Below are 19,966 nucleotides of genomic sequence, written 5' to 3'. Positions count from 1 at the left end.
CTGACTAGTATCTCTGCCTGCATGGTACATGGTCGTGATGCCTTTAAAACGTTTTCGTGTTCAAACAAACAAACAGGCTGAGTGCAGTTTTCAATATTGCACAGTTTAGTGATGTACACAAATATTGCTACACATTTTCTGTTAGACATATTTAAATTGGGTTTTAAGTATGCATTTGGTAACAATGGTCTGAACTTTACATGCATTCCCAAAAAACACATTTCCGTTGTTAAAGTGTTTTAATTTGAAAGAACCGGATGTCTGTCATGTTTTCCGGGTGCTAGCTTGACGGCTACATGACAGCGTCGGCTTCTCGTCTGCCTCAGCTGAAGAGCAAACCGACGCAGCTGGGTTTGCAATAATTACCATCCTTGAAGCGAAAATACTGGACTTCACCATCACTTTAAATTCGAGAATAACATTTTGCAGAGCTAAATTTATCCGTTGAAGCCCGTGAAATAACTGTCAATTTGTCGTAACCTCCGTAAATGCGCTAAAGGCACAGAAGCCTAAAAAACACAACATCAAACCCGGCAAACAAAGAGGTTATTTTTTCAACGCCACCATTTTTCCTCCATATTCAATAGTTATGAGTCATGTGGCGGTCGAAAATGCCCACGGTCTAGAGCAGCAGGTAAGTGACGTCGTTTTTTTTGTGTGTGTCAAAAATGTTTAATGCAAAGTGGGACAACAGAAGGGATAAGCATTAGCTTGCCGGTTAGCCAAAAGCCATTAGCGATGTGCTATCTTGCTATGTAGCATGGGTGCGCTTCAATTGAATACTCGCACGTAGCGCCGCGCGGATACTAGATGAATATTTGATGTTCTCTGCTGCTTTGGGGTACAAGAGTGTAAGTAATATTTGCATGCCTCTTCAAAATTATGCTCATTTTTTTTAAATAATTGAGGTAGTTCGTATTGAAAACGAGAAGTGTTTTTTTTTAAGAAAATTTATTTAGGAATTACACCGGAATTGTGACATCGGCGCTCACGAGTGAGCAAATGTAACGCACCCTAGAACAATTATGTTCACTGCGTTTTTCCCTTCAGCCCTAAACAATGATAAAATGGAAGGATGGAGTTGGTGGACGTGAAAAACGGACGAAACGGGGTTTATAGATGAGATCACCGGGTTTGAACCTTTATGCTGTAATTATGGTCTTTAAGGTCTTCAGCCGCGTTTAAAAGACATTTTCTCCTGCGTCACCAGTAACGTAGCCGTCTGGTCAGGCAGTTGATACAGGCAGAAAAGTACTGCGTGTTCTTCAGTGATATTCTGATTAAATCAAACGGCCAAAATGTTCGTGCAAAAATTATGCACGCTAATAAAACCTGTCGGGGTGCAAAATAAATACAAACCAGCGATAAGATTTTATCAAAAGGAAAATCGGATCCTTTTCTCTGCGGTGCATTTTTAAAGGAAACAACAATGTTTTTATCAAGTATATAAACTGTTCCTCTGCAGCAGTGAGCCAGACCTTCCAGCATCAGTGTGGTCTCATTAATCCTGATTAACGGTGACTGTGTGCATCCATCTGGCCTCACCATTAAAGGATGTCTGCATGTTTTGTCTCCAGCAGCGTGCTCAGACCAGAGCTTAAAGTTGGAAATAATTGTTGGAGTTGCATTTTAAAAATTGAGTTCATTTATGTTGCTTGAGGATTTTTTGCATGCATTCTGCAGCCCTTTAAATTGAAATGAAAGTAAATATTCAGTTACAAGGCGGAGAAAGTCAGGTGTGTCAAATTTTAGACCGTGCGTTTGGGTTCAGCGTTTGTTTTTGGGTTGCTGGATAAATAATGTATGTTTTTGTTTGCCCAGCTCGCTGTCCTAGACCTGAGTGCTCCGGATGGACAAGGAGGTACGAACAGTAAGCCTGTTTACGCCGGCATTGTTTTCCTTTGAAATGTTCCCATGGGGTAAAACGGTGGTCCCAACTCCCTTCCCCAAGGGCCGGTAAACACACATCACCTGTTCTTCAGCACATTTCCCCTTCTTTCCACTGCACGTGAAATTGTCGCTACACGTACTACGCAGCATTTAGCCGCCGTTATATTTCCTCTCCACTGGCAGCCAAGTGTAGTGTTTTGGATGCGCCCCAGAAGTGAGGGGATGCTATCATTACGTTTGGAGTCCATTTTTTCCTGCTACGCATCCAAAACACATCAAACTTCACAGTTTAGATCATGCCAGACAGTAAGTCAAACAAAAAAGCAGTGTGAAACAATCGGAAACTTTCAAAATAAGTCACATGTGGGTATTTCCTGTAAAACCCACGTAGCTGATGTAAACAACAGGAAATAAACCAGACCTTTTGATGCAGGCGGCGGTCTTTCTCCTTGCGTATTATCTGTGGACTTCTGAAATCACATGTGGTGTTGCAATTCTCCCGTGATTCTCACGGGATCAGCTGTGTGGAACGCTTTTGCTCTCGTTAGGTAGCAGAATTGGTCCTGGTTAGAGCTGAGGAAAATAATCAATCGATGCATCGGGATGCTGACATAAACGATTCTGCATCGTAGAAGAGTACGCCATAATCGATTATAGTGGAATGTAGTGTTTTTTTTAAGGCGGCACCAGCGCAGCATCCATACCTGTCAGAGTGAGTGTCCTCCACATTTACCAAGTATCATTCCGCCTTAATGTGGTACTGCAGGGCTGAGCGCTTGAGTTGTAATCTGAGACCAAACCAGACCCGAATCAGCCAGACCGGTTCAGTTTGATTTGGGCTGTGAATTATGTTAATTGAGTGGGTTGTCATGCGGCTCGCTCGCACAGCAACGGAGAGAGCGAGAGAGAGAGAGACGCTGCTCCAAACATGTATTATTTTCATAATTTGATTGTTTCTCCTGGAAGCGCTCAGTCAGACCGAGTGCTGTGATGTCGGGAGATCCGGTCTTGGGGAGGGGGCGGGGTCAGTGATGGCGGTTGCACTGTAATCGTCTGTATTTAGGGACAAGGAGAAGTTAAAAGAAGAGAGAAATAGAAGATAGAAGTTCTTGTTCCATTTTGTTTCATGATGATAAACTGATGTTAAATTCAGCTTAAAGAGAAACTGGGAGGAAGCTTTGGTTCATTTTAGGTTACAGGAGGTCTTGTCTCCTATCTGCTCCTCCAGAGACAGCATGGACATGAGGGTCACATGGTGAGGTTCCCACAGGACAGGTTAGTGGAAAGGTTTGTAGTTAGCTGGTTAGTGAATGAGATCCATCAGCTGGGTAATTAAATAATATTCCAGCCCACAGCCTTCTGCTGGTGTTATTATATTTTATTATTTTCTGCATCAAACAGAACTTGATTCATTCTCCAACATCTCAGAAATGAACCACTGGGTTCAAATAAAATAACAAACTTAAGTCAAACATTTCATTTGGTGTTATTTCTGACACCCTTCAACTGTGGCATAAATATTTGACTCTAGCGCTTCTCAGATACATTAAACACTCATACATGAACTCATTAAGTATTTTATTATTACATTATGTGTCCTGTAGGTTTTCAGTACTTTTTTAGATTTTGTGAGTTTTTGCAAAGCGTGTTTTTCTCAGCCTGAGGCGTGGTGTTGAACGAGGAAACAGACTGTTTTACTTTGTTAAATCTTAAAAGTTTAAAATGTTTTGTCCTAACCTGTTGTGAGTGGAGAGCTTTTGAGGGATGGCAGGTTGTGTCAATTACGTTTTTGATTAAAAATAAAAAGCAATTTAAAAAATTTATATTCTATTTATAGATGAAAACAAATCAATATGTAATAATCGTGATGCATCAGGATATCGAATTGAATCGTTGACCCAGTAATCAAATCGGGAGAAAAGTGAAGATTCACACCTCTAGTCCTGGTTGGGAATGAGCCCATGGGTAAAACATCATGATTACGTTGCGCGCCTGGTTTCACGCCCGAGGGAAAGTAGGGGTCAGGCTCTCCAGAAGCCTGCTAATCACCTGCTGAATAAAATCAGGTGTGCTAAAGCAGAGGATCGGCGAAACATGCTGGATATCGGCCCTCGGGGACGGGAGTTGGCATCACTGATCCACAGAGTTAACATGTCATAAAATATGATATTTTTAATTGGAAATTAACAGAGGAACATTTTTATTATTCATTATTAGATGCAAACGGATTTGGAATCACCTGAAAAAGCATTTCATGTAAAGTAATTGCTTCTGTGTATTTGGTTTCAGTTCATTTAAAATGCATACATTTGTATCAGTTGGCCACGCCCCCTTTTGGGTGCAATCAAAAGGTGTAAATCAGCTGATGTCCCAGATTTAAAACTACATTTTCTTACTGATCCAAACATGTGCAGATACTGATTAAGCCGTCATGAAATATGATCGTTTGCTTGCTTTCTGTGGCCAATTAGCTACGTTAAGAAACTTTATCGAGGAAAAACGTGGCGTGTGTGATAAACGCTTTCTCCAGTGGGCCGTGTGAGCCGTCAGGTCACCGGGTGGAGAAAAGGTTTAATTCATATCGCACATTTTCTTCTTGGCTGCTGTGATCATTTACCATGACTGGTTGAGTTATTTGGGCTCAGCGTTTTGTTAGTAAACACCTGTCTTTACCCAAGAGGGGCGGGGCTATTGCTCTTATCTAGTTTCAGATATGATCTCAGGTTATAATCAATAATTGCACTAATAATTCTGATATAACAGCATTAATGCAGGGCTTTGTCATCACAGGACGATATATTCCTCCACATTTACGGAACAAAGATGCATCCAAGAATGGTGAGTGTGTGGGTCCAGGTACCATCAGTCAGTGGAATAGATGTTGCTGCTGATGATGTCAGACTAACAACAACCTGTTGCTCTGCAGTAGGAAATGCGTTTGCTGCTGGACGACAGGGGGCATACACCATTGCACCTGCAGCCAACTGTAAGTGACTCTCGGTGCAGGAGTTTCTGCTCAGGAGTTAAAAACGTCAGTTCCAGGAGAGACAATGACAGATTTTACCCACTGTGACCTCGCCTTTATTATAAACACTTAATCCAACTTCCAGGAGAATAATTTATTTTTGAAAAACAGACGACAGGTGGCAGAGATTGTTTTTGGGATAAAAATAATAATCATTCAATTCAAAAATACTTTATTAATCCCAGAGGGAAATTGATTGATTGATCATGTTTTGGGCTCATCATTCAAATCCCAACAACTAAATTAGATTTTTCCCTTTTAGCTGAAAACACACCAGGAATGATGAGATGCAGGTTTTCAAAATAAGAGCATCAGCTAATGCCTACAGAAAGCTGCACCCTGCAGAGCGCACTAGATGGTTCTTATGGCCTACGCAGGTTTCCATCACTAAGCTTCTGCTCAAGCAGAGCCTCCAGAGGTCACTGCTTTCTGTCAGCAGGGGGCAGAGTCGAGTCGTTTAGTGGTGATTAAAATCCAGCTGTAGCTTTATGGTTTAACGAGGTAATTACTGTAATAAAACATTTAACACGCAAAACAAGAATCAAAGCTGTAGAATGATCCTTTGGTGGTTGATAATCCAGCAGATGCAGGGATTAACACCTCCTGGTTTCTCCTCAGATGGATGGGATGCAACCCGTAACAACTTTGTGAACGGCTACCATGACAACCGCATGGCTGGGAACTCCTTCAACCGCGGCCCGCCTCGAATGGAGCGGGGACGTGGGGGAGTCGGAGGAGGCGGTTACCGCGGCAACAGGGGTGGTGTCTTCAACCCCATCAACCCAGCACAGCCTATGGGTTTTGGTGGGTACGACAATAAAGGTGGGGTTGGCTTTGGACCGAGCTCCTAAACCAAACCGAAGCTTCATCCATGTTTCAGCTGAAAGGCCCGGCCGTAGCGCTGCTCCACATCCTAACGATGAATGCTCTCTGTCTCCGGTTAGACACAGGAGGCTGGAACGCTGCCAAGGACGCTTACAGCAGCTTTGGCAACAGCAGAGGGAAGTCTGCCTTCTTCAACAACAGAGACAACTCCAGCAGAGGAAGGTGGGTCAGGGAGGCTGAGAGTAGGTCTAGAGCATCAGCCGTCGAGCTTGTTTCAGCTGTGCTTCTGTTCACGGCTCGCAGGTTTGACCAAGCTGGATTCGGTGGCAACGGGGGAGGGAACAGCCGCTGGGTGGAGGAGGCCAGAGACGACGGAGACTGGTCCAAACTGCTTCCTCGGAACGAGCGCCTTGAACAGTGAGTCTGTTAACCTCACAGCTCCTGCGTGTCAGGAGACCAGGGGTGGAGGTGGAGTCTAACTCCCGGTTCCTTTGCTCTGCGTCTGCAGCGACCTGTTCTCCGCCAGCAACACCGGGATAAACTTTGAGAAGTACGATGACATCCCAGTAGAAGCTACGGGACAGAACTGCCCTCATCACATCGAGAGCGTAAGCCGCTGCTCGTTACATAATCGCACATCCCCGCAGGGCGGTCTGCTCTAACGCGCTGGTCAAACAGTTCCAGGATGTAGACATGGGCGAGATCATCATGGGCAACGTGGCTCTGAGCCGCTACACCAGACCAACACCTGTTCAGAAATACGCCATTCCCATCGTCAAGTCCAAGAGGGACCTGATGGCCTGCGCCCAGACGGGTAAGACTCGCCAGGAACTAAACCAACAGGTCACACGTCTGTAGGACATGCTGCTGGATGAGTTTGTGTTTTCAGGCTCTGGAAAAACCGCAGCATTCCTGCTTCCGATCCTCAGTCAGATCTACACAGATGGACCGGGAGAAGCTCTTAATGCCACCAAAGCCTCTGGACAGGTAGGACGGCAGGTCTCGTCTAGTCATGCTTCTCTGCTTTCTAGTGCCGGGGTCAATCGAAAACGTAGTTCTGTTAATGTGAAGAAGTCCAAGCCTTCTCCATGGGAACGCCATCAGGTGCTTCAGAACCCGTGTGGGGAAGCGTTCACATCTGGTTTAAGTTTTTCAGACCACTGGGTGATCTCAGGAGCTTTACTGTGAACAAAACGGTTTAGTGACTAGTAAAGAGTCCTCTGTAGCACCTGGAACTGCTCAGTGTCTCTCAGGTAAAGGTGTGCCGGCCTCCTCCCTGGTCTGTGGACCCACCTCTCCTCACGGAGCGCTGGCTTCAGCTGAAGCTCACTTTGTGTTTCAGGACAACGGGAAGTACGGGCGCCGTAAGCAGTACCCCATAGCCCTGGTGCTGGCTCCGACCCGAGAACTGGCTCTGCAGATTCATGATGAGGCCCGGAAGGTATGCCCAAACATCTCTCTTACACACACACACACACACACACATACACACACACAGTGACACAAAGGAAAAGCATTAACCGAGTGTGTGTGTGTTAGTTTTCCTACCGCTCCAGAGTGCGTCCCTGCGTCGTGTACGGAGGAGCCGACATCGGCCAGCAGATCAGAGACCTGGAGAGAGGCTGCCACCTGCTGGTGGCCACGCCCGGCAGGCTGGTGGACATGATGGAGAGAGGCAAGATCGGACTGGACCACTGCAAGTAAGACATGAGCTACAGGCGCTGGTTAGAAGGTGAAGACTCTTTTAACCTCAGTTCCTCCTCAGCTACCTGGTCCTGGACGAGGCCGATCGGATGTTGGACATGGGCTTCGAGCCGCAGATCCGACGGATCGTGGAGCAGGACACCATGCCTCACAAGGGCATCAGGCAAACCTTGATGTTTAGCGCTACGTTTCCCAAAGAGATCCAGGTGGGTTTGTAGAGCCACTCTGACCAGCTTAGTCCCAGTTAAACCAGTCTGACGTTGGCTCTCCTCACAGATCCTAGCCAGGGATTTCCTGGAGGACTACATCTTCCTGGCCGTGGGCCGAGTGGGTTCCACCTCGGAGAACATCACGCAGAAAGTGGTGTGGGTGGAAGAGAGCGACAAGAGGTCCTTCCTCCTGGATCTGCTCAGCGCCACCGGTGAGCTCCTCTCAGCCGCCACCAGTACCTAACCTGCATGTTGTGATGAGGAGAACCTGCTGATTCTGGGTCACTAGACCATCAAATCTGTTCCTCAGGTGTTATTTGCTCTAATCCAGCTAACAAAAGTCTGACTCAAATCTCAGTTTACCAAATAATCTCCTAGAGTTCCACACTGTTCCACCCAAACCAACGTTCTTTCTCCAGTCTTTTTGCCGTTGTCCCTCTGTTCTCCTCACATCCCACGCCATTACATTACTACGTGTCATGCTTTAGCACAGTGTAACGTCCATCAGCTCCACCAAACACCCCTCTTAATCAGCAGGATTTAGTTGGGAGAGTCTGGTCAGTCTCTTAAGAGCAAATTTTCACCTGGAAATGATTTTTCTCTTCAGTTTCAAGCTTGGTTTATGCTTGACGCGTCCGCGAGGTTCGCACGGCTCCGCGCTGCAAAATTGCGTAATTTTAACAACCACGCCCCTCCACCTGGCCTCTGCACGGCCCAAACTTTCCGCACCGCGCACCTAGGAAATTTTCTAACCACGCGGACGGTCGAACGGAAAAACATGGCGGACTGGCAAGAACTAGTTATGGCAGAGTTCATAAATACAGATGTTTGTATGATTCAGCTCTCAGAGATCACCGTGGTCAACATGTTAATAATTCTTGGAGAGCAATAGCTCGCACTGTCGGAAAAGACGAGGACGCTGTTAAAAAATGCTGGAAAAAACATGAGGGACCGATGTGTGAAGGCAAGGAAGGGGAACAAACGGAAAAGCGGTGATCCTGGTGGAAACAAGAACACTCCACCAATTCTAAAAGAGCTGAGTTGGCTCTCAACTTTCATTAACAACTGTTATAAACAACAGTAATTTCTACTTCTACTACGGTGTAGTGTTGGATGCATGCCGTAGAGCTGCCATGCTGCCCCCTACAGTTTGGGAGAATATTGGCTCACCGCAGAGACAAGCCGCATGAACCAGAAACGCTGCGAGTTGTGAAGCGCGTTCCATCCGCGAGCCGCATCACCAAGCGGAAAGTGAATGTGTCAAGCATAGACCAAGCTTTCATCAAAACAAAGTTTAGTTGAGTGAAAGCCGTAAAATCAGGAGGATTAGATATAAAACCTTTGATGTGGTTTCGTCCCAAGTCATCCCCAGCGAGGTACAGGACAGTACTGGAGACAGCATAGAGAAACCTGGTAAGATCCACCATAAAGACACAACTTCTCATCAGTTTGCTTGATTCCAGCGTTTTCTTTTGTTTTTCTATGAGTTGAAGAGCCCTTGGGTTCGTTTAAGCCGCATTCCATTAGTCGGCTCTGCTGAGCTGAGATGACACATGCCTGTTGTTGTTTTCTGAAGTGACATCTCCATGTGCACTCTGTCTGTGGTGTCATGTCCAACCCGGAGCCTGATGGAGAGACTGGTCCAGACCGGAGTCTCTGCATCAGAGCTCCAGCTGATCCTGCATGGAGCCTTTTAGTCTTCTGGCTGTTTTTTATCTGCACCACATCCTTTTGTGTTTATTTTAGAGAACGTTTAAGCAGCGGACCTGCATGCGTCCCGCTGGAGACTGAGACGGCCAGTGGTGCTGTAGACTCATCCTAACACCCCAGTCTGGGTTTGAGGCAGAAGTTTGTTTTCATTCCAGCTCCAAACGATCACGGAGACACGTTAATCCACAAAACAGATGAAAACTCTTGCATTTTGCTTTGCATGCTCTAATTTTGTCTTTTCTTCTGAACGATACACACTTCCACCCCTCCCTGCAGCTATGTGGTAGTGCTTAAGAAAGGAGGAGGGTAAAACTCACTGGTGGGTCATTTAATAAAAATGGCCTCCATAATTTCCTGTAATAGTCCTGTTCCCATTGTCGGAACATCCGGGTGATTTATCCTGACCGTCGCGGTATGAGTGTGTCTCCGTTTCAGGGACCGCCCGAGTACCTGCCTTATGGGCCATTCCCATCTGTACCGGGTCGGCCCGGGCCGGGTAGCGTAGGTTGTTTACATATCTGGGTGGCCTGGTATTTTTCCGGGCCAACCAAGGCTCATTCTCAGCCCTCTTCTCGAGGGGGTCTGCTTCAGGCCGACCAGGGCCAACACACCCACTGCTGACAGCAAATTCACACCTTCCATTAGAGCAAGCCTCTGATTGGTGGGTAGAATCAGCCCACATGGGCTTAAGACAAGGATGTGTGGAATCAACCGGGCCAGGCTGGGGCCGACTGGGGCTACCCGGCCCGGGCCGACCCGGTACAGATGGGAATGGCCCATTAGAGTACGTACTCTGAAATGGCCCGGTAGACTCGCTGGGCGGGGCTTGTGGCTAACTCATGCTGATTGGTTGTAACTCAGTGGGAAATAATACTGGGAGTGGTCACTTACTGGCGTCACTCAGCTGCTCCCTCGATCTTCTGTAATGTCTTCGTCTTTTGATGGGTTAGGATGAGTGACGTCACTCACTGCTGAAACGTTCGATGAGCGGAAGTCCTGACAGAGCTGAGAGGACAGAACCATCGTCTTGTCCCTGTCCTCGTCCTCCCTTCCAGAAACAACCTGGAGCTTCTAAAGTGGAAACGCGGCTAATGACTTCTACAGTCTAACAAGGGTTTTACATAAAGTTCCTTCTTGTTTAGACCTCTGAGCTTCCATAGCTGCTTCCCTCTGCTCTTATTGCTCAACTGTTCAGAATCTGGTCAGTCGCATGTAAACTAAAGCCCTCGGCTCTGCCTCCTATCAGAGTAAACCTTTAGTGTCTTTAACTCTGGATAATCAGAAATCCACAGAGAACAGCCCTGACAGTATTTATCCAGATGCAGGCTTTGTCCCACTCGGATGTTTTCACATTTAAAGGGAGACTAGGCAGTTTGGCTTGCTTTGAGCAGCCCCTAGTGTTTAGTAGAATCAAAGCTCCTCTCTGTGCGTTTGTTTTTTTAACACTGTAGTCTAACAGCTGAAATGTCTCCCAGGCTTCATTAGTGTCTATAGGAGGGATTCATCACTACATTAAACAAATCAGCTGTGTTCACGATCTAAAACGTGCTGGTAGCAGACTGCAGCGCAACACGTGTCAGCTCCACTTTACTCAGGCCAACAGGGCCCGGACTGCCACTCTTAAGTTGCAAGAGTGGTATTCTGGCCACGGGGGACAGCAGGGGCTGGGTGGCCCTTCATTAACCCTGTAAAGGGTCATTTTAGCACATACTGGCTCAGGAAAAGGATTTAAAAAGATGAGAAAGTTGCAAAGCAATGTTTCTTCTTTTAGTGTGATAAATGTTGCCCAGGTCCATAACCAGGTTCACGGAAAAGCCTGTTTGACTCCTCCTCGCTATCAAAATGAGCCTTTCTGAGTTCCCCCACCAGATCAATGACATTCTTTCCTTGGTGTGTCCTGGTCCTTGGTCTAACCCCAAAATTCCACCATCTCCGCTCCGCCCCCGCTTTCCGCTGCCGCTCGCTTCCGAACTCAATTCTTACTGGTACCCGCTCTACAATGGCTCCGCTCCGGTGCGGAGACCTGAGGTGCGCAAACAGGCATGTGCGGGATTTTGGAGATCTTGCGATACAGTCCGAGCAATAAACGCGGAAGTTGGATCCAAACACCCGTTGTGTGGGAGAAGCATCGAAATGAACTGTTTAATCTGCCCATCATTTGTGTTGAGAGATCAGCAGTGTTTGGATCAACAAAGGGCGACTACTTTGATAGTAGAAACTGTATTTATGGCTTACTTTTGTGCATTTAAAGTTCAACCGCCATTGGTAGTTGTTAAAAGTTGTTAAACCTGTGCATATGAAACAAAAAACGCTTTTTGTTTATCGATTTATTGTGAAATAACGAAAGCTGTGCTTGCTCCCTTTCCTGTTGGGCGGTTGTGATTTCTGTCCATTTACTGCGGAGGTGCTCCGACGTCCAGCAAAAATACAATCGATCCTATTTTTGTCGGATGGCGGAACGGCGGGTGCCGCACTGCGCCGCACGGCCGCAGTAGTGGAACAGCTCTGATTGACTAAAACGGGACCAATTTTGCTGCGGAGTTCGTGCCGGAGCGGAGGTAGTGGAATTTTGAGGTAACTTCTAAAGGTTTGTGGTCACTCTGAACCGGGTCCGTAATATGGTAGAGCAACACCTGCTGGCCTGTGAAGTGAACATGAGGGACTGGTTCTGGCTGATGGACTTGATTCCTGTTTGTCTTCTCTTGGGTCGCCAGGTAAGGACTCGCTGACTCTCGTGTTTGTGGAGACCAAGAAAGGAGCAGATGCGTTGGAGGACTTCCTGTACCGGGAGGGCTACGCCTGCACCAGTATCCATGGTGACCGCTCCCAGAGAGACCGGGAGGAGGCTCTGAGCCAGTTCAGATCAGGAAAATGCCCCATTCTTGTTGCCACAGCGGTCAGTGAAGATCGAGTCCAGCTGAATCACAGTAAACCAGGATGAGCGATAGTTTCAGATTTAAAGTTTCTGTTTTCGTGTTCTCAGGTTGCAGCTCGAGGTCTTGACATCTCCAACGTGAAACACGTGATTAACTTCGACCTGCCCAGTGACATCGAGGAGTACGTCCACCGTATCGGACGTACGGGACGTGTTGGGAACCTGGGTGAGTGATCCAAACCTCCACACACCTGCTGCTGGTGGCGCCTACCACGTGTGTTTAACCCTGATGATCATCTGTAGGACTGGCCACGTCGTTCTTCAACGATAAAAATGGAAACATCACTAAAGACCTGCTGGACATCTTGGTCGAAGCCAAACAGGAAGTGCCCTCGTGGCTGGAGAGTCTGGCCTATGAACACCAGCACAAGAGTAACAACAGAGGACGCTCCAAGAGGTGCACACACATTTAAACAAAGTGTGCTTCTAGAGCAGCCATGTTTATTCTGCATTTGACTCAATCACAAGGTTCTCTGGTGGTTTTGGAGCTCGTGATTATCGTCAGACGGCTGCTGGAGGAAACTCAGGAGGGTTCGGGGGACGTGGAGGACGCAGCCAGGCAGGACATGGGGGAAACCGCGGCTTTGGTGGAGGTGAGGGTCGAAGCCAAAAGTCAACTTCTAGATTGAATCAGCTGCAGATGGACTAAACATAGAGCTCATTCAGACGTTCTCTCTTCCTCCTCAGGTGGTTTTGGCAACTTTTACACCAGCGACGGCTACGGCGGCAACTACTCGCACTCTCAAGTAGACTGGTGGGGCAACTAGGTGTCTTCATTGGTTCTTCTTTCCTCCTTTAGCTCCTCTCCATCATTTCTCTGCTCACTCGCCTACATCCCATCTGTCTTGTCACGTCCCTGAAGCCTCCATGCATGTTATTAAACTATTTATACTCATTTATATAAACCTCCTATCTCCAGTCAGTCATGCCTTTTATTAGCTTTAGAGTTTTCCTGTGCGTTCATCTTCTTAGTTCATAATCCTGAAATAGGCCACTTTTAAAGAGGGGAGCTTGAGTTTTAACTGGTTACGTTTCAGCCCTGGACGGCGATTGGTGTTGGCGTCCAGATAGCTGCCATGTTTGGTCTTTGGTGACTTTCCCCCAGAAGAAAATAACCGATTAAAGTTCACGGTGTTCTGAGAGCCCGTCGGTGAGGGGGCCGCTGTAGAAAGGGCAGACGTTTGTTTTTACCACTTCAGTTTGAGTTTTCATTGTGTTTGTCTGCATTTGTCCCGCTGTAACTTCACTTCATCCGTGTATTTAATGCATGGCCATGTTGTAAATTACCGGCCACAAACTTTTCTAAAAGATAAAGGAAAACATAAAAATATGCGTAGACGTCAAATTGTCTGCAGAAATTCTGACATTGGAATATGCCGATGACTCCTTTGTTTCTGTGACGGAGACGTGGGCGGAGCCACAACTTTTCCACCCTTTGGAAAACCAAAGTTACTGGGATCTGCTGGAGACAACGGCATCGGAAATGTTTCCCACTAGCACTGAAACCAGAGCTGGTTTAAGACTTGAGTTTATTTATGAACCAACATTATGGAATTTCCTTTGTTTCTGTACTGTGCCTTTTAAAATAAGAACCTTTGTTTCATCACTATAATACATCACTGGCCATGAGTATAGGCCAAGGGTTACCAAAAAGAATATATGTACATGTATAAATCTATATCCGAAGTCATGTGTGGGTCCAAACATGGATTTCTTTGCTCCCATTTGGAAGGAAACAAACTAGGATTGAACTAAATCAAACCTTGGCAAAATCCAAAACTAAAACACTCAAAACTGATGAGGAGTCGATTCAGTTCCTGATCGGGAGAACGGGATGAGTCCATTTCCCCAAATCATGGAACCACTGAAGCATTTGTAGGCATGTGGTTTTATGGTGTTTGGGGAACGGGTTGGCTCACTCGACCTGCGTCTGCAGCTCCGCGCGGAGCTCGCCGTTTGGTTTCCTCTCAGCCTCCGTCGTCCAGATCCCTGGTGTGTAGCGGCCCTTCTTGCTGTAATCCTAACATCCTGTTCCTGAATCCGGTCGGAGCGTTATCGGGGTGTACACTCTTGGTGCCGCCATGCTGAAGGGAAACCGGATCTGCTTCCACCACAAACGTTCTCCACCTTGTTTGTAAAATCTTGTTGGTGGAAACGCGTTTAAAAAGAAAAAGTAGTTGATCAACTTTCTGCTCACTCTATCCTGGAGAGTTAAACAAAGAGCCGTATCTAAAGCAGTTTCTATTTAGTCCCTGAGATCGTCGAGGTCTGGGTTTGAAAAACGGGATAACTGATGGTTGGGGCTTTCCACGGGTGTGATGCCACATATTCAGAGCACATCTTAGCCGTTTACTGTGATCAAGCACAAACTGGTTCCTTAGCCCTTTTCTCTCACAAGCCAAAGTTCTTCGTAAGGTTTAGAGCAGTCTCTGTTTCGTTGTACCAATCTTGATTTTCACCGCTTTTCAGGGCCGTCTCATTACAGCCGCTCTTACATTAAATCATTAAGCATTAGCTTTTTCTCTCTTTTTGCTCGTTCCGTTAAACTTCAGCCCAGTTTGGGGTGTCTAAAAGCAGCTAAACTGTGCTGATGGAAACGTGGCATAACACCGGCCTGACGTGGTTAAGAGACCTCCGTCCGTGTTTCATCCCAGATTGGACGTACGGGATCTCGTATATTCGGGCAGTTCAACGGTCCAAATCCCCTAGCTAGTGGGGACCTGTTCATTTTATTAGAACAATGTAAATATTCAACTCTTCAGCAAAAAAGTAATTTCCAGAAGAAAACGAATGTCAAATATTAGACGTGGAGAGTTATTGTTTGATCACTCAGCAATGGCCAGACGGTGTCTGGTAGGCTTTGTTCAGTGGGAAATTTGAGCTAAGTTTCACACGTAAACGGCTAAAAACAACAATAATCTTTTAATGCAGGTCTTTGTCAAATATCCCACTGACTCTGACTCATGACAAAGCTGGACCAAGACAATAAAACATATGCAAGTGTTGTTTTTTGGTCAAGTAGTTAAAATTACGAAGCAGATTGACGTAAATCAGCAGGCTTTAGTGATTACTGTCAGACCTTACTGTCCTGTGTTTTATTTAAGAGTACTTACTAAAACTGTCCAGTCATTCTTTAGAGCCAGTTCTCGAGGACATTAGAAAGCTTTTTCAGTTTTCTAATAAGATTCACACAGATGGCAAGTCACGAAATCATGCAAATCTCTAGAAAACACGTGGTACCAGAGGTGTTTTAATGCTAAGCTTAAAGACAGCTGTTGGAGAAAGGAACAGCACACTCCACCATGTCTCTTTAGTTTCTATCGATTTGTAATTACACCAAAAACAGTTACTTTGCGTTATTTCCATTTCAGCAGAAGATCAGCTCTTGTAGCGTGAAGGTTTATCATTGTAGTTGAAATTGTTTAATGAATTGAAATTAGAAGCCATGAAGGTTTGAGGTGGTTTAATGAGTCATTTTAACATCTATTGGCCAAATATGTTTAACCCTGTGGGCTCGTTAGCAAATATTCAATTTCCTCCTGCAGCAATGGTGGATAGTCTCCATCTTAAGTTTATTAGTGAGCAAACGACCAGGAGGATGATTGAATCTGTTCAAGAACAATACGTTGCAAATGACAATCAGTTCGGAAGAAAATGTTAAGTTTAAACAATAGTTCCGTTTTTCCATCTGGATCGTTACGTTTTGAACCTCCAACCCAGGTCGTACAGAATTAAAGAAGAAAACGGTAAACGGGCTGATGAATGTTAAATGTAGGTATAACGTTCACCACTGAGTCCTCGTGTTACTGATTCTTCAGAGCTGTTTCACTATAATTCACTCGTGTGCTTCTGTCGAGCCACTCTGACCATTAGAATACTAGAGGACGTAAACAGTGATAGAAACCGTTGCAGGTTGTTGCCGTTGTTGTGCCTTCAAATGACCACTAGAGGGCAGTGAAGGGACTAGCGCATCGTTGGCTGCAGTTTGTGTTGAATATAGTTTAAATTTGTAATTGTAGATAAAACTTACACTAACTTTTGTATCGTTTATGTTACTAGTTTCAAATAGAAGTCAAACATGCAATAAGCTTTGGCTTTTTCTTTGCCCGTAACTTTTTGGTTATAATTACCGAAACAATCCCAAAATACGGAAAACTTCTAACAACTTTTTCCCAAATCGACCCGCTTTAAAAATACACCTGAGCTCTGAATTTCAACCAAAGTGAAATGAAGTAAATTTATGCTGTACTTGTTCTGACTTGGTGCTCTAAGAATTTGAGTTTGGGCCAATCCGAATGCTTGTTAGCATAACTACTCACATTAGCTTGTGAGCATGCTAACCGCCCATGATTTCTTTAGCCTTTTTAGCTTGTACTTATCGACTTGTCAGTTGGTTAGCATATCAATCTTTACCCTTTGGCATAATTGCATGTTAACCAACCATCGTACGTTAGCGTGTTTGCTAGTTTTTAACATGCTAACAAGCTGGACATTTGAGTTTTAGAAATGTGCCTTGCAACGACAGAATTACTAACTCAATAACACAGAGGTTAGAGCCGGGTATTGTTCGCTTGGATTTAAAGTCTAACCATTCATTCAAAAGGTATGAAAGCTAAAGTATCAGTCGTTTTGCACCTTGAAACCTGTAGATGTGAATGTCAGAGATTGACTACCTCAAACCAGAAGGACATTACCTCGGGTCATGTTTAACGGCCAGTGCCCAGAATTCCTGTTTTAAAGAGGATTAAGTTCAGCATCAAATATAAAACTTCTTTAGGTAGCAGTGGTACGACCACATGAAAAAGCCACCTACAGATCAGTCACACCTAACAACCCAGGCACAATTTCTAACGAGAATCCCTGGCTTCTACTGAATCATTTCGTACCATTAGTGTCACATTTCGAGCAGCTTTCTGCATTACTGTCTGTCCATTGGTGTTAACTGCAGTTTGAATCTAAAACTTTCATATTTATCCAAGTCCAAAACTACGTGGCAAGGCTAAATACAAGCTAAACCATTGGGAAGCGCTAACATGCTAATGTTCCTAGCGTGTTCCTTCCTGTCGTGTTGGCGTTTACATGTACCTATGCAGAATCTTTAGCAGATCTGTTGTATTTCCACTCTGAGAGTGCCTGTATTATAAATCTGATTTGTTTGGACCACGTTGAGCACGGTCAGTTCATTCCTTCTGCTCTCCTTTACAAACCCAGCACTTTAGTTTTAAAGTTCTTTGTAAAAGAAAAAAAACCTGTCGATGCCTTAAATTGGTGGCGATACCCAGCCCACGTAGAGCGGACGGCCGAGTTAAGGGTTGTGATCCTGTCACTAAGTTATTAGCAGGAGTGTTTTTAAAGAGACGAAGAACAATAATGGTGCTATGCTCCCATTGCTGCGGCCCGCAGGCCTCTTTGTTGTAAAATGATTTAAGATCCCAACAGTTTGACAGGAAAAGCTGTTAGCTTAAAGCTTGTTTACATTGAGTCTTATGTAGCACACGTCCTTCTCACCTCTGAGAGGTTTGTATGACCGAAGTTGACTGCAGCGTAGCACAGCCAGGTGTCAAAGCGAGGAGTTGCCCACAGTTTAATGTGGTTTGAGTGTGAGTGTGTGTGTGTGTGTGTGTGTGTGTTGTGTGGAAAGGTTCTTCCAGGTATGAAACTGTTGTTTTTATGATTTGATTTTACTTTGTTTTCTGGGACCAGGTGGAGTTTTGTTACCAGCAACTGTAGGATTCAGCTGTTTGCACTCGGGAGTTCTCGAGTCTACCTTCGCTGCTAGTTTGTGTGATTTATCGAGCATTTCTGGGAAATATTTATTTTTATAAGCCTAACGCAAAAGTTGATATTTTACAAAGTGACTTGACCAAAAGACAGTAAACAAAAACACTGGCACTTGAATGTTGAATGTCATTGGTATGAGTGAAAATTTCTATTTTACTGGGGTAGTGTGAGCTTTTTAATGTTAAAGATGAGTAGGGTGTTTCAGCTGCGTGTGTCACTGACTTCTGCTCTTACTGGTGCCAAAATCAGCCAACGGACCACCACCCGGGCACATTGCTCCTGTAACACCTCAAACTTCCCATTTTCTCCAGTTGCATCAGAAACTAGAACGTTTTTCACATTCATGGTCGGGAACAGGACTCCGTTCCAAACCCAACGTTACTAAAGGATAGTCTTGGTGTTTAAAACGGACTCCGTGCTGCATGAAGCTGAAGGTAAGGCACCGGCTGTGACATACGAAGGGAAGCACCCTAACCATGTTACCTTTAAAGTCCCATTTCTGATCCATAAACCTGTTGGTGCAACGGGTTCTTCTGCCGCCTAAATATTACGTTATGATCGTCCGTTAGGAGCAGTTAATAATTGGCAAACAAATTAGAAAAACAACTAAATATGCCAAGGTTTGGATTAAAAATGTTATGATCAAAGACCATTTTATAAAAAAGCAACATGCAGTACAAAAAACCACAAAAAAAAAACTGAAACGTGTATCCAGATTCTCCCCGAGTCAGTTTTCTGTTTCATTTTTCTTTTCTGTTTGAAATCTCGACACTTTCCTCCTTGTTGAAAACCCTCGTTGTGAATGTCTGGCAAGTGGCCGTCTTTAGTCTTCATCCTGCAGAATTAACTGTGGTTCTATTGCTCTGTTGTTGTGGTTTTCCAGGCGGCAGCGTGTTAGTGCTGTCACAGGAAGTTTCTGGCCAGGCAGGAAAAAAAATGTCTTTGTTTCTGAGCAAACCTTAACGGCATCTTAGTTTCTCCTAAAGAAGGTGGTCTTTGGGGAAAGAAGTGAAGACCAGCGGACTCTAGAGCTGCTGGCCAGACCCTCGATGTGACTCAGCAGTAGCACTAGCCTGGTAGTTAGTATTTGCTTTATGTATTAGTTTAGCTGTTGTGCACGACGAGCACTGCACGAAGAAAAAAAGGATAAAAACAAAAACTGTGCAACTATTCCGATTTTACCACAAATAAAGGTTTGAATTTGCAGATGTGATCAGCCTTTTGATTGGTTTCTTCATTGTTACGTTTGAGTTCCTTCTATAGAAGTTTGGAAAAGCAAAACCAGCCTGAAGTTTAACCTTTTTTTGTTTTCATAGTGAAACGATTTGGCTAAAAGTGCACGTGTTGTTGCACCAGCCAACCAACCAATCAGAGGGCTTTTTGGAAGGTTCATGCGTTGACCAGAGGATGGGTCTAGATCGTACACCTGTACGGGGTCGTGGAGCTGTAGGAACTCTGCAGTCACAGGAACATTCATAATAAAACCCTTTTATTCTTTTGCTCATTGACATGTTGGCTTGCATTCAGGTGACCGATTACAGACGTTTCTCTGAAAATCATTAAAACATCATTCATAGATGTACACTTTACTGGGCAGCCATTCAGATTACCTTAGTGCTTTATAAATGTACAAATACCAGACAGAATGAGTCAAAAGGAATAAAACAGTGGCCCTATGACTATAAGTAGTTCTAAACCAGCTAAAATGCAGCAATAAGCAGAAAAAGCACCGATTTGAAACTGATCTCAGATGTGCTTTAACTGAAGCGCCGTGTTACGCTTCCCAGAAGCCGTTAAATTTACTCGTATTTTTCAAAGGTCAACAGCACCCCATATTTCATCCATCTGCAGTGGTCCCTAATAGGTCGTCTGGGAAGAAAAAAGCTC

At 45.1% G+C, this 19,966-nt stretch overlaps 1 protein-coding gene across 3 annotated transcripts; it reads left to right on the top strand.

The window, feature by feature from the left end:
• Positions 1 to 271: 271 nt before the first annotated feature.
• LOC107380907 (ATP-dependent RNA helicase DDX3X) lies at positions 272 to 19,292 on the top strand. 3 transcript variants are annotated; one of them, XM_015952312.2, is made up of 20 exons: positions 272 to 634; positions 1,822 to 1,861; positions 4,681 to 4,728; positions 4,817 to 4,876; positions 5,534 to 5,719; positions 5,860 to 5,962; positions 6,044 to 6,157; positions 6,249 to 6,348; positions 6,419 to 6,554; positions 6,630 to 6,727; positions 7,083 to 7,181; positions 7,280 to 7,440; positions 7,506 to 7,650; positions 7,721 to 7,865; positions 9,016 to 9,066; positions 12,078 to 12,259; positions 12,347 to 12,464; positions 12,542 to 12,695; positions 12,767 to 12,891; positions 12,986 to 19,292. In XM_015952312.2, exons 1-20 carry the CDS (start codon positions 590 to 592, stop codon positions 13,063 to 13,065), a joined length of 2,190 nt encoding a protein of 729 aa, XP_015807798.1. In that variant the 5' UTR covers positions 272 to 589; the 3' UTR covers positions 13,066 to 19,292. The 3 variants fall into 3 exon arrangements, with proteins under 3 accessions (XP_015807798.1, XP_015807795.1, XP_015807799.1); XM_015952309.2 differs by having other exon boundaries at positions 5,534 to 5,737; XM_015952313.1 differs by lacking the exon at positions 9,016 to 9,066 and having other exon boundaries at positions 273 to 634; positions 5,534 to 5,737.
• The last annotated feature ends 674 nt before the right edge of the window (positions 19,293 to 19,966 follow it).

This window comes from Nothobranchius furzeri, chromosome 14 (assembly GCF_043380555.1).
Source record: "Nothobranchius furzeri strain GRZ-AD chromosome 14, NfurGRZ-RIMD1, whole genome shotgun sequence".
Taxonomy (NCBI): domain Eukaryota; kingdom Metazoa; phylum Chordata; class Actinopteri; order Cyprinodontiformes; family Nothobranchiidae; genus Nothobranchius; species Nothobranchius furzeri.
This window is presented reverse-complemented; position numbering and strand designations above follow the sequence as displayed.